Source organism: Rhinatrema bivittatum, chromosome 3 (assembly GCF_901001135.1).
Source record: "Rhinatrema bivittatum chromosome 3, aRhiBiv1.1, whole genome shotgun sequence".
NCBI lineage: Eukaryota > Metazoa > Chordata > Amphibia > Gymnophiona > Rhinatrematidae > Rhinatrema > Rhinatrema bivittatum.
Window position 1 is genome coordinate 447,559,202 of NC_042617.1, and position 22,310 is coordinate 447,581,511.

Below are 22,310 nucleotides of genomic sequence, written 5' to 3' on the forward strand. Positions count from 1 at the left end.
ACGCACCAAAATAGCCCTCCCCAGACCACAAAACAAATTTGGAAGTGCAAATTTGGTTAGGCACTCCCCTATTTGGCTACATAACGTGCACAGATGCCCAGGGACAGACCACTTGTAGCACCAACAATTTTAATTTCCCAGGTCTTGGGAGGGGGCAGGAGGGTAGGGGGTTATTATTTGATTTAAAGGGTTGGGATTGAGGGGTTTTTCTTGGGGTGGGGGGGGTTCCCACAGAAATAGAAAGACAAAGGTTTTCTGATCTGAAGGGTAGGCAGTAGGTGGGGGGAGGTGACAGTGAGGGGAGGGAGAATGAGGGGGGAGGTGAGTGTCAGGGGAGGGAGAATGAGGGGAGAGGTGAGTGTGAGGGGAGAGAGTTGGAGTGGGGACAGGGGAGGGAAGAGGGGGGTGAGTGACCAAGGGGGAGGAGGATGAGTGACTGAGGTAAATGAGCAAGGGGAAGGGGGAGGGAGGGTAAAGAACCTGACTCTGCCACTGCAATGTGTGGCCAGGTACCGCTAGTTATTTATAATTACAATTCAGTAACAGCATTAGTTAGTTAAAGGTATATTTATTTGGTAGTTAATGCCCCACAGAGGATAGGAGGTAACTTTATCTGAAGCCAATTCATTTTCTTTTATCTCTGTCTCCATTTTTCTCCCCAGCAGTCTCTGCTTCTCTCTTCCTCCTCCCCCACCCCTGTCATCTCACATTCCATGACTAGGTGGCTCAGGGGATCTTTGATGGCTCAAGAACTAGAGTCATCTCCGTCAAGACGCACCCTCAGCACCCCTCATTGGCTGCTAGGGGCCACCACAATAGCAGCAGCTGTCTTTCCTCCTCTAGGTCTGAGCGCACTACTTCCATGACACACCCAGGCCTAACTGGTTCCACAAACTGAGCTCGGAATCTGAATTTTGGCATCTCATCACACAATACAATAACCTGAGCCATAGGGCAGGCCTATTGCTTTATTTTTCTGAAAAGGTACATACATGTATTTCAAAATTAACTGTATGGCATTTTCTGGCATATGCTTCATGGACAAAAGCAAGCATTCCTAGGAACAAAAAAAGATAAGTTGATGTTCTTAACTTTTTTTTTTTTTAAACACAATGAAATCGCAAATAACCAGGGTTAATTCTCCTTGGTTGCTTGCTCATGGAAAAAAAGAATTTCCTTCACATATTCTTACCATATCCTGTTCACAATTACAGGATTAGATAACAGGGCCTAGTTGCTAAAGTAGCTTAAACACTTTTTTTTGGCATAAACGTGCATTAATGCACGGGCACACCTTTTTATAAGTAATGTAAAAATAAAAGCCCATGCACAAAGCAGTTTTAATGAGCCATGTCACATGGAAATGTCTGTAAAGAGCCTAAGAAGTTGCCATACTGCGTCAGACTGAGGGTCCATCAAGCCCAGCATCCTGTTTCCAACAGTGGCCAATCCAGGCCATAAGAACCTGGCAAGTACCCAAACAGTAAATGAGTCTCATGCCTCTAATGCCGGTAATAAGCAATGGCTATTCCCTAAGTCAACTTGATTAATAACTGTTTATAGACTTCTTTCCAGGAACTTGTCATTCATTAATAATAAAATGGCATAATACAAGTCACATTAACCCAAAAAAGTTAACGATATGAGCCTCAGCAGGCCAATGTGTTTCCTGATGGCCCATTCTCCCCAGTTTGCATAACGTGCTATCCATGATTGATTTTCCCACATCCCCAGTGAATAAAAGGACCTCTGCAGCCCAATGCCTTCCCCTCCCATTCCCTAAGATCAGAATAGCGGCTGCAGGCCCTAAGACCTCCCATCCACCCACTCCGTCCCAGCTGCTACCCAAGATCACATGCAGAACAAAGCGCCTCTGGTCAGCCATTGCCATTTGCTGCTTGGATAAAACAAGGAAGGAGGAGGAACTACTGGGGTTCTCTGAAATAATCTATAGGCTTCTGTGGACATCAGATGTGGTAGGTGAGAGTGATATGGAGGTGGGAGATGGATCATTGGAGCATGAAGCTCCTGCTTGGGTCTTAGAGAAAGGGGGGGGTGCATTTGGGCAATACAGCCCCTGCTTTGATCTTGGGCAGGAGGAGGCATCAGACCATAGTGGCCCTTTTATTCACCAGGGGGGATTGGGCTGGCATTACCTCAACCAGAAACAGATGTGTTGCCGCTGCTGGTAACATCCGTGCATTACCGGCCACAGTACAGACCACCTTTAATGCAATGTCCACAGAGAGCTTTATGCTCTTTAGTGAATATGCTGTTTAATGTGCATTAAAAATGTTTTTAACACTTTAGTAAACATGCTCTTATAACTAATTTTCTTTTTGTTGAAATGTCATCAGTTTCAGTATCTTATAGTTTACACCAACTACAAGAATCACTGCTTAAAGTGACTGCTTGTCATACATTACAGTTCAACACTGAAACTGACTAATGATGTAGTAGAAGTTCTGGATAGTAGGTTCCTTTTATAAGTGATCAGATTTTATTACATATTCATCTGTGTATGGAAGAGGAGGAGGGGGGGGGTCGAGTCATATGACCCATCAGGATACAATAATTTTATCAACTGGAAAATGTGTTGGTCTGAAGGGGAAGAAACAATGGCATGTTTGCTTTGAGTTACATGAGTTCTCCCATGGCTGACAGCTTTTGGAATGATTGCCCATACAATGATTCTTAAGGGGAAAGCTGTTTTTATTAGAACATTTGTTGTTCTTTGTATGAGTACGTATGTATGTGTAACTTTTCATCAGTATGAAAAGTATGTATGAACTGATTTAGCAGCTGTGGGAGGAAATGGGTTAAATGTTATGTCACATCACCGGTTAATTTTGGCTAGGCTTCTTAGTTTTGTTTTTATTTGCTTGTGACATTGTTTAATTTGTTTTATTTATCTGGTCATGATTTATGTTTGATTTGATGTTACTTACATGATTCAACTTTGTCACGCTTTGGGCGGTTTTTATTTAAAAAAAAAAAAAAAACAAACAAACAAGAGGTTTATAAGTTTAAATAAATCTGTCATTGGATTTTTGCACCTGTTCCAAGTAACTAAACAATTTAAAGCAAATTTATAGTGACAGTAGTGGGTTGAAAGAATACAGAGCTTTAGCTAATTTTGTTCAACGGATACAAAAAGATCCTTCATGATCCCAAAGAGAAAATCCTTGGCTTATCATCTATGAATCAGAATCTCAAATTTAAAAGATTTCGTTGCACTAACTTGATATTTAGGTGAGGGTAGAATTTGGGAATGTGAGTGTAGCACATCCTTACATGCATCCTGCACTTGTAATCCCAGACTCCCTCACACCCACATTTTCCTGCCATTGGTTTCATAAGTAAAATAAGGAGTATGAAGCACCAGGTGAGATAGCTAAATTACCTGATATAGCTCCTACCTCTTTCTGTGTGCATCATGTTCTCTTAATGTGGAGTCATTGTACCCATAGGAAATTTTGGCCTCCCCCCCCCCCCCCCCCCCCCCAAGTTTTAATTTTTTAAAACTTTATGAAAAAGCATCTTTGAATCTGAAAATTGTTGGCTGCAGGCAAGATCAACTTATTTTGTGCAGATTTGAGGCACTTGGTGATGCAACTTTGCTTGCCTTGCTAAATATGTGAGGTGATGGTTTTACAAGCTGAGGTATCTCCAGGAGCCTGTAATTTGCAGCCTAGAATTCCAAATGTTTTACTAGGATTACAGATATTGAATCTGAAACCAGAAAATAGCTCACTATAGTTATATCATCACCATGCTTTTCATTGTACAAAATTAAATGGTCACATTCAACCTAGGTGTCAAGGCACATTATGAGCTTCTGTTAGGAAAATCAAGAGCAATTGGAGCACATTTATTGACCTCTAGGTCCCTTTGTTTAAATGATAATTGTCCATAATACATTTGACTGCTGGAATAAATACTGTACAATAATTACTTCTGGGAGCAAGACTTATTTAGAAACAAGGAGGCCCATAATCAAAACTCAGAAGTTAGCCAGCTGAGTTATCCAGCTAGAATTTAGCCAGCTAAATTAGGGGTGTGCCAAGGGCAAAACTGGGAGGAGTTGAGTTAACCAGCTAACTCTGATATTCAAAGTTAGCTGGCTAACTTACAGGCCTATTCATCAAACCGCAGTGTGATCTTATTGCATGCAATAACGCCTTACTGCACGCGACTGTACAATTCAAATTAGGGGAAGGGGCAAGGTTATGTCCTGGAAGCGCTGCAGGCGTTAATATTTTACATATTGTCGCCAGCAGCACCGCGGGAAATAATGACACCTTTTCATCGTGGCGCTACGGATGTGAAGGTGTGTGGTCCGGCCACAACCGTGGCAGGCGAAAATGCACCGTTGCGATGCGGTTGGCTGCACAAATTTGCTACCCCACAACCTTTTTTTTTTAGCGCAGCTCATTCTGCTGTAAATATAGCAGAATGATGAATCTAGGCCTAAGTAAGTTAAACATAAATAGCACACAAATGTAACTAATATTCTTTCTTAAACCTTTGTGCATTTTTTGATCATTTGATAGTTGAATGATAAATTGTAACCTGTCTAATGTTAGAGGTTCCTAAACCTGTCCCGACTTGCTATTCATTGTGGATACCTGAAAACCCAACTGGCTGGGAGTTCTCCAGGGCAGGTTTGGGATCCACTGATTTCATTTTTTGGAGTAGAGATATTTTTGCAAAGAAACTATTATTGGTTTGACGTTTTGCAGTTTTTAACCAGGCTTATTTAACTTTTGGCATCAAGCGGAGAATTTTTTTTTTTAAATTTATATTTACTTTTTAAAACAATACTTCAAGGACACTTGAACGGATGTTTTAGGAAATTTACGTTGTACACCAAAAAGAAAATCAGAGAAACAATCCATACGTGTTATTCCACATTCAAGCCCACGATACAAAACGGTTCCAATTACACAACCCGAAGAAATTGGCTTAAACGGTGGCCAAATATTAATAAATACAACTAATGGACTCACAAGCAAGTGACATTGCAGACCTCTCTAAGACGATTGATCCTGAGGAACACTTATTATTCAGAAATAGTTGGCTGGGCTCATAGAAAATATAGGAAACATTATTAAACCTAAGCATTTACAAGGAAATTGTAGGGAAATAAAGGCCCCCAGCGGAAGGACTCTGGGCCTTATCAATAGAAATTAATTTCCTCTGAGTAGTTTTAACAACATCAGAGAAAACTTTGACTTTGCATTGAAAAAAATGTTCATCTTGGTGCTAGAAATAAATTTCAAAAGCAAGTCCCTGTCCAAGTCTAATACCAATGTCACAAGCGGAATAAAAGGTATAGTGCCAGATCCTTGTCTGACTGCCAGATCCTTGTTAAGTCCAGACTATCTTCTGAGACGGGAGATAAATCATTCTGAGGCGTCGCTTCCTCTTGTTTCTGAAATGGTGGGAAATGACTGCTCCAGAACTTGTAATACTTCCCTAAAGTATATTGTAAACATATCAACCAACAAAATCAGAGGAATTAATAAAACATAGATTCTGCCATCTTACAGCATTTTCCAGATTCTCCACTTTGGAAGATGAAATTGCATTCTCCTTAACAATTATCTCTTGAATTCCCACAACTTAATTTACTTTGCTCTCAATAACAGTTCCTCCATATCCTGTGTCCCAAGGGCACAAATTTTATTCTCCAAACATTCTTTTCCATCATGGTTACAATATGAGCAGTTACAGCCTTGCCAAGTCCCACTATAGCTTTCCAGATTTCTTCCAGCATAAAATTGTGGGTCTTAAACTAAATTCACTTCCGCCTCCTCTGTATAACATTTCCCCTACAGGTACTTGGCCCCCATTGCAGTCTGCTCCAACACCAACCTCAATGGCCTTTGCGTTGCCTGCTCGAGCCACTGTGTCTTGTGGATCAAAACTGCCAGCGCTTGCTTCTATCACCGTTTGTTTTCTGTGCCCTTGCAAGGCTCTCTACTGATGTCACTCCTTAGTGGCAACGCAAAGTCCTGAAGGGCTCTAGCAGCACTGGATCTTCAGACGAATTCTCAGATACACCCAGGCCTGGAGGGGGCAAGGGCTCCCTTCCCCCTGCCCCTGGGTCTCCTGAAGTTTCCACCATATGCAACACAAACGAGTCAAAATGAATGGATTCATTGAAAGTGCAGAGTAAGCCTGGACTTTACTATCCTCTTCTGGACCATGTTTTTGGGGGGGGGGGGGAGCTTCAGTGATTTTTCTACCATAGACTCGGGAGTTCTGAGGTCTGTGACCACTTTTGGAGTTGCCATCTTGGAACCTCTTGAGAATTTTCAAAGCCATAGAAGCATGCAAACTGACGGACTGAAAATTGCCCTCAATATAGTTAAAAGTAGGCATGTTCCACAACTTGCATGGTGTTAGCTGCACTAAAGGAGGGGGGGGGACATTTTATTTTTGGTGAAAAAATAACTTGCATAAATTGCATTTCTAGCTCTACGTGCCTTATTTTCCATGAAAAATGCTACCCACCTAAAAAGCAGGTGCAAATGTCTGCAGGTTATTTTGTACCTGAGGCAAGTTTCAAAGTGGAAAAACGTACGTACTTTCTCTGAAAATTGGTGCAAAGACTACAGGTAAGATGTACATGGAGACTTTTTCCCCAATGCAGACATTTTGAAAATTTTACCCCAAACGCCTAGGAGCAATCCCCACTTACAAAACTGTGGTGGCATGTTAGCATGGTGTACAGTTGGGCATTAGCTTTTATTTATTTATTTATTCAAAGGATTTATTAATTGCTCCCCTACTGGAGGATAGACAGGGTTATAAAATACATATATCATACTGCATTGTATATACATGCAGTATATATCATATCAAGAGACAGTGTTGTGCCGGTCATATAATAGAGTAGATATCAAACAAAAAGACAGTGCAGTATATCAAAGAAGACTGTATTCTACATGGAAGGTATAGTTAGGTGTCTTAAATAAGCATCCCTGGTGGGAGAAGGGGGGCTGATGAGGGGAGGGCTGAAGTTTAGAAGTCTGTGAGGCCAGCTAGGAGGGGTAGGTCTGGTGAAAAAAACAGGTTTTGACAACGTGACAGAATGACAATATTAGTGGCTAGCCTGGCCTTTAATGAAAGTGTTCTAGAGCTTAGAAATTAACTGAGGCAAGACACATTTACAGGTGCAGACCATTCTGGAGACTGTGGGCACGAGGGGTATAGGAGGGCCCCCTGTAAGCAGTTTCTCAGATAAGTTGTCCTTTGTCCTTTCAGAGATCTGAAGGCTATGTTGAGGGCTTTAAATTTAGCCCAGTGAGGTGATGTCTCTGTGGCTGCAGCCAGACATCTGTGCAGCAGCATTCTGAACCAGTTGTAGACTCTATAGGAGCTTGTGTGGGAGACCCGCATACAGGGCGTTACAGTAGTCGAGCCATGATAGAACGAATGGATAGATCTAGATGACTAAGTTGTTTTTTGCTAGGTATGGTTTTGTTTCAATTGTTGGAGGTGATGGAAGTCATTCTTGGCAGCTGTGAAATTTGTGATTCCAGATGTAGATTGGAGTCCAGGAAGATGTCCAGGCTGCTAATTCTGGGTTTATTGCATGGGAGTGTCATTGAGCAACAGCTTTAGGTCAAGTGGGGCAGAAGTGGTTTCTAAGGTTAGTGCCTCTGGTTTGCTGGAATTTATTTGAAGCTTATTGAAAGAGGTGCAATTGTATATTTTTGTGAGGCAACAATATATTTTTCATATGTGAGACAGCAGTTTATCAGAGCCCAGTAATAGGAAGACCTGGATGTCATCTGCATAGCTGAAGCATTGACGTTCAGACTGTCTGGTTTTGTTGATGAGGGGTCTGAGGTAGATGTTAAAAAGTTTGAGAGGATGCATCCCCTGTAAGATGCCACATGACATGACTTGTTCTGATTTCTTCATTTTTCTCCAAAACTTAGTGACATGCTTTTGTGTTTATAGAATCCCTACGGCAATTACAAAATTACTGTTTTATATTTCTGAATTCGGCATACCTCATCACCTATCCAGAGTATGGATCATTACTAATGGGCCGATACAGTAAAAATCGCGGACAGGCCACTGTCCTGTGCGCGCGATTCAGTAAGTTAATTTATTTAAATTAGGGCCCGCGGTAAAAAGAGGCACTAGAGACACTAGCGCGTCCCTAGTGCTCTTTTTGGACAGGAGCGGCGGTTGTCAGCAAGTTTGACAGCTGACGCTCAATTTTGCCGGCATTGGTTCTCAAACCCGCTGACAGCCACGGGTTCAGAAACCGGACGCCGGCAAAATTGAGCGTCCGGTTTTCAACCCGCGAGCCGTGGGCCCATTTTAAATTTTTTTCTTTTATTATTTCTAACTTTTTTTAATTTTTGGGACTTCCGACTTAATATCGCTTTTCTGTGCACTTCCCCGGTGCTTTTCTGTGCACTTTTCTGTGCACTTCCTCGGCGCCAGCAGAAATTAACGCCTACCTTTGGGTAGGCACTAATTTATTAAAGTAAAATGTGCGGCTTGGCTGCACATTTTACTTACTGTATCGCGTGGGAATGACTAATAGCATGTTGCGGGTGCTATTAGTCTCGGGGGGTGGGGGGGGGTTGGACGTGCGTTTTCAACGTGCTATTATCCCTTACTGAATAAGGGGTAAAGCTAGCGCATCAAAAACGCACGTCCAAATGCCAGTTAACAGTGCGCTCCGCCGGAGCGCACTGTACTGTATTAGCCTGTAAGTTGTGTAATAACTTGTTGACTAAACTATATAAGAACATAAGAAAATCCATACTGGGTCATCGAGGCCAGCATTGTGTTTTCAGCAGTAGCCAAAACACATTGTTCAGAAGATGCACCCAACAGATCCTAATGAGAAGATCCATTGCCGCCTGTTCACTTCCAGCTCCTGGCAGTAAGAGGTGGCATTCCCAAGACTACCTGGTTAATGGTCGTTAATGGACCTCTACTCCAAAAAGATGTTAAAACCTTTTATAAACCCAGTTTGTCATTTTTCTGAATCCTCTGGTGGTAAATTCCACAGCATGGACTGAACATTTATTTTAATTTGTTTTAAATCTAGCCTGCTGCTAATTTCATGAAATGTCTCCTAGTCCTAGTATTATTTGAAAGGGTAAATAACTGTTCCCTATTTATTTGTTCCATACCACTCATGATTTTATAAATTTCTAACATATCCTTTCATTTATCTTTTCTTCAAGGTGAAGAGTCCTAACCTTTTTAGCCTGCCTTCCTTCGTAAGGGAGCCAGTCTATAATTTTATCATTTTTTTGCCCTTTACTGTACCTTTTCTAGTTCTGCTGTATCTATTTTGAGATGGAGCAATCAGAATTGCACAAAGTATCCAAGGTGTGGTCACATTGTAGATTTGTACAGAGGCATTATAATATTCCTAACGTTTGCTTTTTTGGCTGCTGCTGCACCTGTGCAGAGAATTTTAATGTGCTGTCAACAATGACGCTCAAGTCCTTTTTCTGATTTAGCCTCCAGCATCATATACATATAGTTAGTTTGTGGGTTTGTTTTTTTTTACTCTGTGCATCACTTTACACTTGCCTCCATTTAAATTTATTTTTACATTTAGATGCCTAGTTCTCTTTCTGGCAAGATGGTCCTGCAAATTTTGATCACTTTATTCTTTACGTCTTTGGAATATGTTCATCTTCATTTCTGCAAAGAAATGCAAAGTAACAGTTTGAAAATATATAAGCATGTAAGTAGCACTGCATTGTAATTCTTAAATTACTCCCGCTCCCCAAATCAGATAAGACCCCTTGTAATTGCAGCATCAGTTGGTGCCAGACCGTAGTCTCCACAAATCCACTGCCTCTTTCCAGACCTTAGAACACCTATAAAGGGAGGCGTTGCTTTGATTCCAAGGAGCCAGCACTGAAAAGAATAGATGCCTGATGAGTATCTTTTCTTCAGGCTGCATTCAAGACCTGTGTAATAGGTGGGGCAGTCAGCTTTCCCCCTGGAGGCAGTTTTCGAATTTTCAGTAAAAGCCTCATCATTAAAGAGCCCTTGTCCTTGTTTTCCTAGTTTTGGGCTTTTTATTTTGTTTGAGCCTGAGAACTGCATTTTATTTTTTTTTTATATATTCATAACCAGAATAGCTTTAAGGATAATAGCTGGTAATCATATACTGTTTGCCTCTACAATTTTCCTACTTTAAAAGAACTCCTTTACTCATTTCTGTAGGTATACATTTACTACTTACCACCTCCACATCTATTTTGCCATTTATAAAATATCTAATTTTGAAAATAATAAACTGTACTACCAAATCAGTTCCACAACAAAGAAATAGTGACATGATTGTGTCGTCATTTATGAAAGCTGATACAAAAGGGCAATCAATCTGTTGCGGCAGCATATGCCACTGATGATGGTTTCCATGTTAATAGAAGTTTGCATTCTCCATAAGCTGTAATGTCTCAGAAGTTCAAAAAGTACTATTCATCTTGCAACTTATTTTTCTAATTCTATAAGCTTCTTCTCTGTAACTTACTTGAATCGTTAAGTCTCACAAATTACCTTACATGGGCTGAGATCTGATTGGTTAATGTACTGTATGACATTTATGACATCACAGCAATTATTGAGTAAATGAATCCTGTGAGTGTGAGGAAATTTGATTTTCTGGCTTGACTACTCTCAGGACTTTAATAGTGTTGCAGGGAAACAGTTTTACGAATTAAAAAATTAATGATCTAAAAAAATGAAGGGGGTTTTTGAGGCACGATAGACCCTGGCAAGTAGTTATTCAAGAAGACTAGGTGAATGAAGCAAAATGGAATTCAAAGCTAAAGCAGAGGCCGCTTGGGAGGCTGAATACCATTGACGAGCATTAATGGGTGTATAATCAGGCATTTGGAACTGGGCCAACTCTGAACCATGGAATGTGGTATCAGCCTCATAAAATGCATGACCTTCATCCCTTTTTTGATACTGTGATCTAATGAGTAAAATCTGTCTTCACCTTTACCATCCTACCTATTTGTTTTATTTTATTTGTGGTAATGAAATAACATTTAAAGCTATTGTTAAAATCATTGTGATCCAACATGTAAAACTTACCCTTCATCTTACTCTAATCAACATGGCTGTCTAGTCATTCACTGTAATCTGCTTGGAAGTAGTTGTCTAGCCATGAAAAGTAGAAGAGAAATTCAAAATTAAATTAAATATATGTAGGATTATTCAGGTGATATCGGTCCCCTAGTGAACAAATGGAGAAAATAAGCATAAGGCTACAACAGCAGCGTGGAGCAAGAAGCCAAAAATGTCTTCCAACACTTCAATTATAGGACTGCACTCTATTCAACCCTGATTTAGGATTCAGTGAGGAAAATCCCAGCACACACACACAGTTGTGTGCAAAGGGTTTTTGGAAACATTGATCAAATTGTATGTTTCAATGAATCTCTTAAGTGAACAGAAGCTGACACAACCTCTACATGGTACAAAGTTAATAATCATGAATCTATCTTGCTGCTTTTTGATTGGTTAAAAGGGTCTTAAACCTAAGTTTGACTTAGTGTATTTAGTCTGTATTCTTTCTCTACAGTTCCTTTGTAGCAGGCAGATACCAAAGCATCAATGTCAGGTTAATGTGGCTCTTTTCATGTGAGATGTTACCAATGCATATTCATTATGCTTGGCATCAATGAAAAGGGTTTTTTTTCTGGAGCTCTACTTAGTTGTTTGAGCTTCTTCTGTTTTTCATGAGAGCAGTTTCATCTGTGTTGTGTTAGGGGACTATTTCCAAGGTATATGCCCAAGACATTTATAGGGTTTTTTTTAATAATACATTTAAAATAAGTGACATTTACGTGAAGGCAGTGACAGTTTTGAAATTTATTTGAGAATTGAGAAGACTAACACTGGAAGTTGATGCTTTAGCTCAAACATATACACAAAGAACTCATCTGCTTAATTTTTGTAAACCTTTTTCCTCCCACTTTTTGATATATTTAACAATCACATCTTTCTGCAATTTTTTAATGCAAAATTAAGCAATGTATTAAAAAGCCATCCTCCTGACTACATTTGATGCACAAAGGAGTAGATTTGGAGGCCTGCTGAAGTAGCAAAGTGTTCAAAGCTTCGCATGCTTGATTCACATTGAATTTAGTAGAGTCCATCATATCAGTTATGTGTTGGGATTGCACAAATTTTAAGGCACTGGTTAACCGCAAAATTTTTGCATTATGCAGGCATTTGGTTTTTGCCATGCATGTAATAATTTGACCCTTCATTACAGCTTTTTCTGCCTTCCAAAGCACAGAAGGGGAAATATCTGGCGTATATTAAACTTCAAATACTCCTCCCAACAGCCCTTCAGATACTCATAAAACGCCTTGTCATATTATAGCTCGAGGTTCATATGCCAGGAAAAAGAGGGATGCTGTGCACACCCTAGTTCTACCCCCACAGACACCAGTGTGGGATCAGAAATAGAGAGAGTGCCTATGGTAGCCTCCCAGGTGCAAGGAAAGAGCTTTTCAGACACTAAAGGATAATCCAACCTGGAGTTGGACTGGTGAGGATTAGATTAGAAAGTAAAATCCTGCTGTCTCGGGTGTAAGACCCACCAAACATCCAGCAAAACATCCTGACACAAAAAGGTAACACCCAGCTGAGCTCCCATTTATCCGCAAATTTAGCAGGTTTGCAATCAATAGTCTTAACGGCCACGATGTTAAAATCCCCACCCACCACTAAACAAAATCAGGAAACTTGGATAATAGGCCAACCAACGAGCCGATACAGTAAAGCGTGGCTGTGGTTACCCGGTTTTTAACCCGATTTGGACGCACGTTTTGGACGCGTAAGGCGTACCCGCGATTCAGTATCGGCTTTTACGTGTCCAAGTATGCTGGCCTACCTTATCCTGTTTCTTGTATGATAAGCCTATTATCCTTAATCTTAACCCCAAGCTCTATCATAACACCAGAAGCATCTCTGCAGGGACTTTGTAGCTTTCTGCACCCACTGCAGGAGCCCAAAGACAGGAGGCAGTCTCCGTCCCTCTCCAGCTCCCTTCTTCCGAAAGATAGAGACGGCCTTCTCTTTCTCCTGGCTTTAAACTCTCTAGCTAGAATTTTCTCTTGGGTCTCTGACCAACACCCTGGACTCCAACATTATGAACACTTCTAGAGGGGCGTTCTATAGCAAAAAAAAAAATTTTAATTATATCTGACTACCTCAATATGTCCTCTGAAGGAAAGAGCATAGACATTGTGAAGGGTCCATAGGCATCTTTACATTAAAATGTCAGAAAATCACTTTTCTCATGTATACATTCTCTATTTGTCATCCTTCATTCAGAGCTGTCTCGTCCATAAATGAACAATTTTCACAGGATCTTGCCCACACATACTGTATAATCCTTAACTTTTGCACTGCTGTCTTGGCCTATATTTGCATATAAATAAACAATAGCAAGACTTGAAGTCTGATTTTACACAGAAGGGCTCTATCACTGCCTCATCTACCCTATAGAAATACATTTACATTTATTAATATTTATAGCCCTTACACATCCATTGTTCATGGTGAAGACCAAAACTACCTACATAACCCTAAAAAATGACATACCAAATAAAATTTTAACTAGACTGCATATGAGATAACAAACTTATTTATATTTTAACCCCATACCAGATAATCAGATGTTCTAACAAGCCCTGAAATAGTTTCTCCCAACAAAACCACACAGAAGGAATTGCTCAGCTAATTCATCAGCTCGAAAGCCGGCTTAAACAAATGTGTGTTTAGATATTTCTTAAATGTATTAAAGCATGTTATCGAATGAAACTGTTCAGGCAATGTATTCATGAGAATAGGGACAGTGATTAAGAAGGCTCTTTCCCGAGGCTCACTTAGATGTGCACATTTTAATGAGGGGACCTCTAAAAGACCACACTTGCTCAAGTTGGATGATAAATCTGCAGAACACATCTTAAAGTAGATTATAGCACAGGTTAATTGTTTGTAAATTAGCATAAGTATTTTAAATTTCACCCTTCACTGTTCTGGAAGCCAGTGGAGGGACTGCAGCTCAGGAGTGTAATGGTGATTCATGCTTATCCTGGACAGAACACGTGCAGCTGCATTCTGTACAATTTGCAATAGTATTAATATGTGCGAATGCAACCCCAAATAAATGGAATTGCAGTAATCAAGACCTGAGAGCACTAAGGCCTGCAGGACTAATCTAAAGTCACCTGGTAGTAAAATAGGTTTCAGCATCCTTTACATATGTGTTAACAATAGAGGGACACAGCCTTTGTAGACGTCACCTCTGCTGTGAAAATTATCTATACAATAGGAAGCAGTGCTTTGCCCCATGTTTCCATGTTCATGCAGGAATTCCTGACAGTCATATCAATCATGCTATGTACCAAACCAGGGACACATCTGTGGCCCCTTGAGGAAGTGCTGCCACACTCTGCTCAAATGATTTTGCATGGGAGGATAAGAAAAAAACCAATGTCAATCCCATAGAAATAAATGAAGGTTTTTGCAGCTGCACAGGAGGCCATATGCAGGCCTGGATTTGTCAATAGGCACACTAGGGTGGCAAAAATCTGAGGAGCAGCAGGCTGGCTGAAGATTTGCTGCTTTCCAGCTGGGCTTCATGTCACTCGACAGGGAACAGCCCTCTGTTTCCTGATCCAGCCACTCCCCTCCTAGGCAGCCTGCAGGGAACAGGGTGTGCTGGAGGTTAACGTGGAGCAGACAGAATAGAGGGGAGTCATTTTGGAAAGGCTAGGAGAGCTGAGTGGAGCTCATTGGGGTGAGGAGAGGATTGGGTGGGAGCATGTCTGTGAGAGCGAAGAGAAGGGGGCAGTATTGGTGGGCATCAGAGAGAAGGGATTGGTGCCAGCTGTGTTTTTATGCCAGACTGGAAGAGAGACTAAAGATGGGATGCAAGGAGGAACAAGACCAAAACATGGTAGGGACACTTCCCCTTCCCCGGCCCTCTTTCTTGTCCTCTGATTCTATCTCCCAGATCCTGGAATCTCCCTCCCTTCCTACCTCTCCTCTTCTCCCCAGATCCTGGAGCACCCCCTCAACCCTTATTCCCGTCTCCCCTTACTCAATCCCAGGACCGCCCTCCCTTCTTTCCCCCCCATCTCAGATTCCTGATTCCCTTCCCTCTGCCTCCCCCATTTTCCTCATACAGACACAAGCAAGGTTGGAAAATGACTTCAATTTTATAATATAAAAGATGGAAATATTTTGCGGTGAGCTTCAGAATGTGCTTATTTTTGCCACAGAATCTACCCCCTGAGCTGCTGCAGGAAACTGAGAGACTCTGCCTTGGATTTTCTGCTCCCTGATGGACTGACCTTGTGGTAGAGGGTGACCGCACCAGCCGTGCCTAGGGGTGGCAAAACCCTAAATCTGTCACTAGCCATATGGACTTATTTCTGCTTTGAACAGGAGTAAAGATTGGTTTCGGGGAGGCAAATAAAACTTCACAACTAGATTGGGTGTATAACCATCTGGGGGTATGGCTGGGGGCAGAATGAAATGTGGTCTCCTGCATGAACCAAATAACTTTTTTTCAGGCCAATCCAAATAACATTTTGACACTTCCAAAACAACACAAATAGTGACCAAACGTCCCTTTTTATAAATGTAGATATTTGGGAAATTCCAATTTGCAGCTGCTATCCCCCTAATGCAGGTCCAAATCTCTGGTGATGAATCAGCCCCATAACTTATAATTGATGTGGGCAGCTTTCCTTTAATTTGCGCCCTTAATAATTTGCCTGAGCCTTTGAAAGCAACCATGTTTGGAACAGTCTTGCAGACTGCATTAAGAGCTGTTCATAGCCAGTTGGTTTATGTAATATGAGTGATATCATTTGACACCACGGTGGTTATGTGGGTGTTCTAAACATGGTTGTTCCAGGGGAAGAGGTGAATTGAAGGGGAGCAACTGAAAGAATTTAAAATATAACAAGGTGAGAGCATAATGTGGAATTGATACAAAATGAGTATAATGGCTAATAAAACAGAGCTTTGAAATGTTTTCTTTTAACTTTGACTGTAATCCCTTTCCAACAAGACTGAAATCTTGACAGGCATGTAAATACTGGGGCACAAGTCGCTAGGAAAAGTTAATGATGTTTAACATAACCTAAATGTAGACTGATCTGCAGTGTTTCATACTAGCATTTTTTTTAATCAAAACTATAACTTAAAATCATACTTGCAACTGTATTTTTCTCTCTTGTTTTAGTGCGCAGTGTAACCACTGGACAAAGTATGAAGAATCTAATTTTCCCAGCACCTACCAGTTTATACTAAATTTGTTCTCCTTCCTGCTGAGGGTCAAGGCATCCAGCCTCCATCAAGAGGTGTCTCTGGTGGAGCACAGGCTCTTCCGAGCCAAGCTTCAAAAGAACCCGAGGAGCAAGCCAAGGAAATAGTGGAGAACAAGAATTAAAAATAAAAATGCCAGGACCTGTAGAGAGAATAATGTATTTAACTGTGTTTGCTCTTTCCTGTAAGTTGTCTGGTTAAATTAAAGCATTAAAAAAAAAATCAACTTGCTATACGAAACAGCAGTTATTGGGAATGCATCTGGCTGCCAAAGTTAGTTTTCTAATTGGCAAAGCCAAAATGTTGGGGTTTTATTTTTTTGGGGGGAGGGGGTTTGTTTTTTTACATTATTTGACTGTACATGAGACTGGAGTACTGCTGTACTACAAGACTCTTGCCATGACTTCATGTTTTTCCTGCAGAAAATCTCTGCGGTGGTTAAAATACTATCCCAGTGCCTTTCAGAAAATTTTGTAAGAATTTTATAGAAATATTCTTTGTAAGTTTCCAATAAATAAATATTTTGTGTGATTTAACTCTTTCCGTCTTCTGCGGTTAACCAACCAGAACAGCGGTTCTCAAACAGTATGTCGCCAAGCACACGCAGGCGTCTCGCCACACTTCCAGGTCCCCTGCTGCGCCCCCTACCCCAGAGAAATAGGTCCTCTGCCTGGGCTTAAAATGCTGATAGCCCGGGCGGAACGCAGCAGGAGCATTGGAGTCGGTGGCACCAGCATGGTCTCTTCTTCCCGCCCCCTCCCCCATGGCCCAGAAGAGGAAGTGGTATGCAGCAGCCACGCATGCGGGGAAAAAGAGACCATGCTAGTAGTGCAGCATCGGCCTGAAGAAGAGAAGAGAGGCACGGCCTGGAGAATGAGCAAAAGAGGAGAAATGTCAGCCCCCGCGGCCAATGGGACTCCTTTCTAGAGGCACGAGGGCTAGAAGTGGAGGAGGCTGCTGCTGCTGCCACTAGTTCGGTGGAGGGGGGGGGGGGGGAGAGAGAGTGAGAAAGTATATGTGTTTAAGATACTGTATGCGTGTGTGTGTTTGTGAGACAGCATGTATGTAAGTGAGTTACTGAAAGCCTGTATGTGTTAGTGTATGATTGAGAGCTTGCATGTGAGAGAGAGAGCATGTGTAAGTATGTTTGAGGGCCTGTATTTGTAAATGTGTGATTGAAAACCTGTTCATGTGAAAGAGAATATGTGTGTAATTGAGATCCATTGTGTGTGAGAGAGATCATGTGTATGAATGATTAAGAGCCCGTGTGTATAAAAAAGAGAGCATGTGTGTCTGTGTGTGATTGAGAGCTGGTATAGGTGAGAGAGCATGTGCGTATGTGATTGAGAGCCCGTGTGTTAAGTGAGAGAAAGAGAGAGAACGTGTGTAAGTGTGAGAATGAGAGTGTGTGTATGAGAGAAAGAGATGGCATGTATGTAAGTGTGTGATTGAAAACCTGTTCGTGTGAAAGAAATTGTGTGTATTTGAGATCCATTGTGTGTGAGAGTGATCATGTGTATGAATGATTAAGAGTCCGTGTGTATAAAAAAGAGAGCATGTGTGTCTTTGTGTGATTGAGAGCTGGTATAGGTGAGAGAACATGTGTAAGTGAGAGAAAGAGACCATGTGTAAGTGTGAGAATGAGTGTGTGTATGTGAGAGAGAGATGGCATGTATGTAAGTGTGATTGAAAGCCTGTGTGTGTAAGTGTGAAAATACAGCATGTGTGTAAGAGCCTATATAAGTGAGAGAAAAAGCATGTGTATATGTGAGCGATTGAGAGCCTATATAAGTGAGAAGAGCATGGGGCAGATTTTAAAAGCCCTGCGTGCGTAAATCCAGCTGGATTTACGTGCGCCTATGTTGCATAGGCCACTGGCGTGTGCATAAGTCCCGGGGCTTTGCTTGGGCGTGTCGGGGGCGGCATGGCATTTGGGGGTGGGGCCATGGGCGTGGTGCCGGCCTGGGGGCGTTCCGGGGAAGTGGCCAAGGCCTCCGAACCAGCCCCCGGGCCAGGGAATGGCCGCCAGCAGCCTGCCGGCGCACGCAAGTTACGCCTGCCTCGGGCAGGGGTAACTTTCTGAACAAAGGTGTGTGGGGGGGGGGGGGATTTAGTTAGGGCTGGGGGGGTGGGTTAGGTAGGGGAAGGTGGGGCCGGATAAAAAGTTCCCTCCGAGGCCGCTCCGATTTCGGAGCGGCCTCGGAGGGAACGGAGGCAGCCTGCTCGGCACAATTGTGCACCCCCCTGCGCGCGCCGACCCTGGATTTTATAACTTGCGCGTGGCAGCGCGCACATGTTATAAAATCGGGCGTAGATTTGTTCGCACCGGGTTGAGCGAACAAATCTATGCCCGCGCATAACTTTAAAAATCTACCCCCATGTGTGTGATTGAGAGCCAGTGTGAGAGAGCTTGTGTGTGACTGATAGAGAGGAGAAAGTTGCAAGCAAACCATCCCTCCTCCTGCTAATTCAAAACAATCTCAGGGCACCTGGATATCAAATGTTCCCAGGTATGCAGAGCAAAGCTTTTTTTTTTTATCCTTATTTTTCCTTCTTGGGTCTTTGTGTCTGCTATTTTTAAATATTTTATTGGTATCTAGAAATTTTTGATATGAGTTTTTAAATTATTGCATATTCCATTCATCAGCTATTTTGAAATCTGTTCTTTTTGTTAGTATGGTTTTACTGCTATTGATTTGAGGACTGGTGAAGTTTCTCTTTTTCCTTTGTTACACTGCATACGGTCACTCTGGCTGTTGCGGTTTCCAGTTCAGTTCTTGTCTGCATGTTTCTATTCATGCTTTATGGTCTCTTTATTCTTTGTTAGGTGAGGGTCTGCACATGTAACTGAGGTGAGGTGTTCTGCTGGCATGAAAGGCTCTATATCAGCCTGGCTTGGTCTGTTTTCCTAATAGGAGGTGTACTGGTGTCTTAAGGCCTGGTGTAATATTTTCAGTGTTGCCTTTTCTTAGATAAGATGGTTACTGAGTGCTGGAAATTGGTGCTGTTTTGGAAAGGGATTTATTTATGCAATTTCTGTTCAGAGTACTTATTTTTCCCTGTGTCATTCCTAACAATAAAAAATAATACCAGGCCTTTATTTTTTTATTTCCATCGTGAATTGTAATGAACAGTGCGTCACACATGTGAGCGTGGTCTGTCAGGAGTGTCACGATGGGAAAAAGGTTGCGAACCACTGAACTAGAATGATTCTAGACTGCTTAAGCACTAATTCAGCATTTGTGAAGGGCTCATTTCACACAATCTTTTTGCTCACTCACCTTCCGTAACTAATGTTATATAATCCTGCACCACCTCTTTACACTAATTAAACTCTTTAAGGATCAGATCTTCATGAAATCATTTGTTTCACACCACTTAAATGGATATGCTCTTGATTACTAAGTTCGTCTCCCCTCCCCCTCTTCTCTGTTCCTCCTCTCTACTTTTACACACATTGCACTATCATACCTTGGCTGTTAAAGCTATGCTAGCACTAATTTATCTCCTGTCATTTTATCATCCTTTGCACAACCACTAATATTCATTAGAAAATTAATCATTTCCTTGCTTTTATTTCTAATCTTACTTTTCAATCAATAAATTTTCAATCAATAAATTTTACTTTTGCCAATGCTAACCTGTTCCTGCACTATCTTTAGCATAAAGCCCCACATTATACTACATTTGCATCCCAGCATGCATATACCACCCATAATCGGCAAACCTTATGTAAAATGCATACACACAATATTAATCCAGTGTTATCTGCCATCTATTTACTTTTGCAAACTTCCACACTTCACAGTTTTAAATAGTCTCTTTAAGATTGCATAGTCATGTGTTTTGAATATGTTATGGTGTGTTGAGAGTAGGCTAGTACAATTAGTCAGTTGAGATTTGTGTTCGCTTTCAGCCATGCGGTTTTCAGATTATTGAATTTGGATGGATTGAGCCTGAAATGACAGAGGTCACGAATACATATTTATTTTTCATTTATGTATGTTTCTTCTTTCAAATAATAGATCAGTATGGACAATGTTCCCTCAAATTTTTGAATGACTGCTTGAGCACATGTTTTCTTTATGTGCAGCTTTTTATAAACCAAGCTCAAATTTGTGCACTACAAGCCAGTAAACTGCAAATATTGGGATTGATTTTGCGCACTATGTTTTGCTGTGTGCACACACATGCACATCTTAGAAGGAACAGTGAATGTAGATCACAACCAAACATTAACAAATCCAATCATTGACACACAAAACATACATACATATTTATTTATTAAAATGTATATACCGCAGACTTCCATACTATTTTAGTGTTCAACGCAGTGTACATAAAAACATACACAATAAGCATATAAACATAAAGCTAATATCACATATACAAAACAATATTTAAAAGATCTACTGTTTTTACCCAAATATTGGAAAAGTAATGCCTTTACACTTTTTCTAAACACCTTTATAACTGGTTTCTCAAATGCAATGGAAAACACATTGGAAGTACTATGCACAATAAAATATTTACACTTTATTAAGACTGTAATCTTAATTGTATACTTGCACAAAAATGAAGTGGGTTATGTCTACAGTTAGAGCTGTGGTAAAGAGTAAGTGATGGGGTTAAGCTAACTCTTTACTTGATTTTGCTGCAATTCATGCCTTAAGCACCTAATGAGAGTGGGGAATTCACTTAATTCACACACTGGAAAGTGTTACTGTGCTTATGAAAGGTTTTACCATTGGTTAATGTGCTGACGAGTGTACAAATAGATTTACCAGGCATTAGACAGAATTAGTTTAGTTGGGTAATAATAGAGCCATCACATTGCATGATTCTGCTAGACATTTTATAAGGATGAATAGCATTGCATGCTATGGCAATGCTCTAGTAGTAATAACAGCAAACTCATTTCCATGTACATAGTTAAGGTTATAGTGTCTTTAATTCAGTAGTACTAGAAATATTTTGATAGACTACTTCAGTTGGTAGTAAAAAGTCAAATGATTCCCTTTTTAGACATTATTATCTTTGGAGGATGATAGTTTGTAAAATTTGTAAAAGACCTTCCAACTTAACCAATTTCATTAATATGAATCTAAGTATATCAAGGTACTGCTCTGCTGGTCCTTATCAGAACACCATGCAGAGGGCCAGATCAGTAGCAAATCTGTTCAAAAGGTGCTCTGTTTGATTCACAAGTTCTATCTTTCACTCCTAAGTTTGCCTAAGGATGCTGCAGAGGCAGCATTCACAGAGCTTGGAGGGGAGAGCACCAGTGTGTCTTGTCATGAGATAATGCACTATTCCACTGCTACAGACAGCTCTGGCCATGGGGTGGGGGGGAGGTGGACACATGCTCTAACACAGCTGCACAGTAGTGGCCAGCTGGCGTGCCCAATCTAATGACATGGCCGCTCAGTAGCGGTGTCATAAATGGGGGACCAGCCAATAGTGTCTGGTCATGTCATCTTAGTGGGCTCCCCACCCTGCATAGCCAGCCAGTACTGTGGAGGGAGAACGCTGTCCCCCAATCATGGCCAGAACTTTGAAGAGGGACCGTCCCACTCCTGCTTTGCACTATCTGGGATACTAGTTAGTAGAGATGTGCGTCGTTAAGCCTTATCGTCTCGGGCTTCATTTCGAGGGCCCCCCCCACACACACACACAGGAAATTTCGTTTTTCCCGCGGTTCAGAGTTGTTTTTTTTCAGGGGCCCCCAATTTTTGTGTTAGTGCACACTATCAGTAGTTAGTGCGCACTATTGGGAGTTAGCGCGCACTAATGGGTCAAAGTTAGCGTTAGTGTGCACTAACACGAAAAATTAATTTTTCCGAAATTTCAGAAAATTTTCTTTCGTTTTACAGTTCCCCCAAAACATACTGAATTAGGCAATTTAATTGAAATTGCTTAATTAGGGAAAAACGAATGCACATCTC

General features: G+C 41.2%; 1 protein-coding gene across 4 annotated transcripts in view; it reads left to right on the forward strand.

The window, feature by feature from the left end:
- The window catches only part of TAF1B (TATA-box binding protein associated factor, RNA polymerase I subunit B), a 261,150-nt gene extending 244,249 nt beyond the window's left edge, over positions 1-16,901 (forward strand). For all 4 annotated transcript variants that reach the window (XM_029595850.1, XM_029595851.1, XM_029595852.1 and 1 more), the window contains one exon: positions 16,283-16,901. In XM_029595850.1, the coding sequence (XP_029451710.1) occupies positions 16,283-16,472 (190 nt within the window). In that variant the 3' untranslated portion in view covers positions 16,473-16,901. The remainder of the gene's footprint in view (positions 1-16,282) is intronic.
- Positions 16,902-22,310: the final 5,409 nt, after the last annotated feature.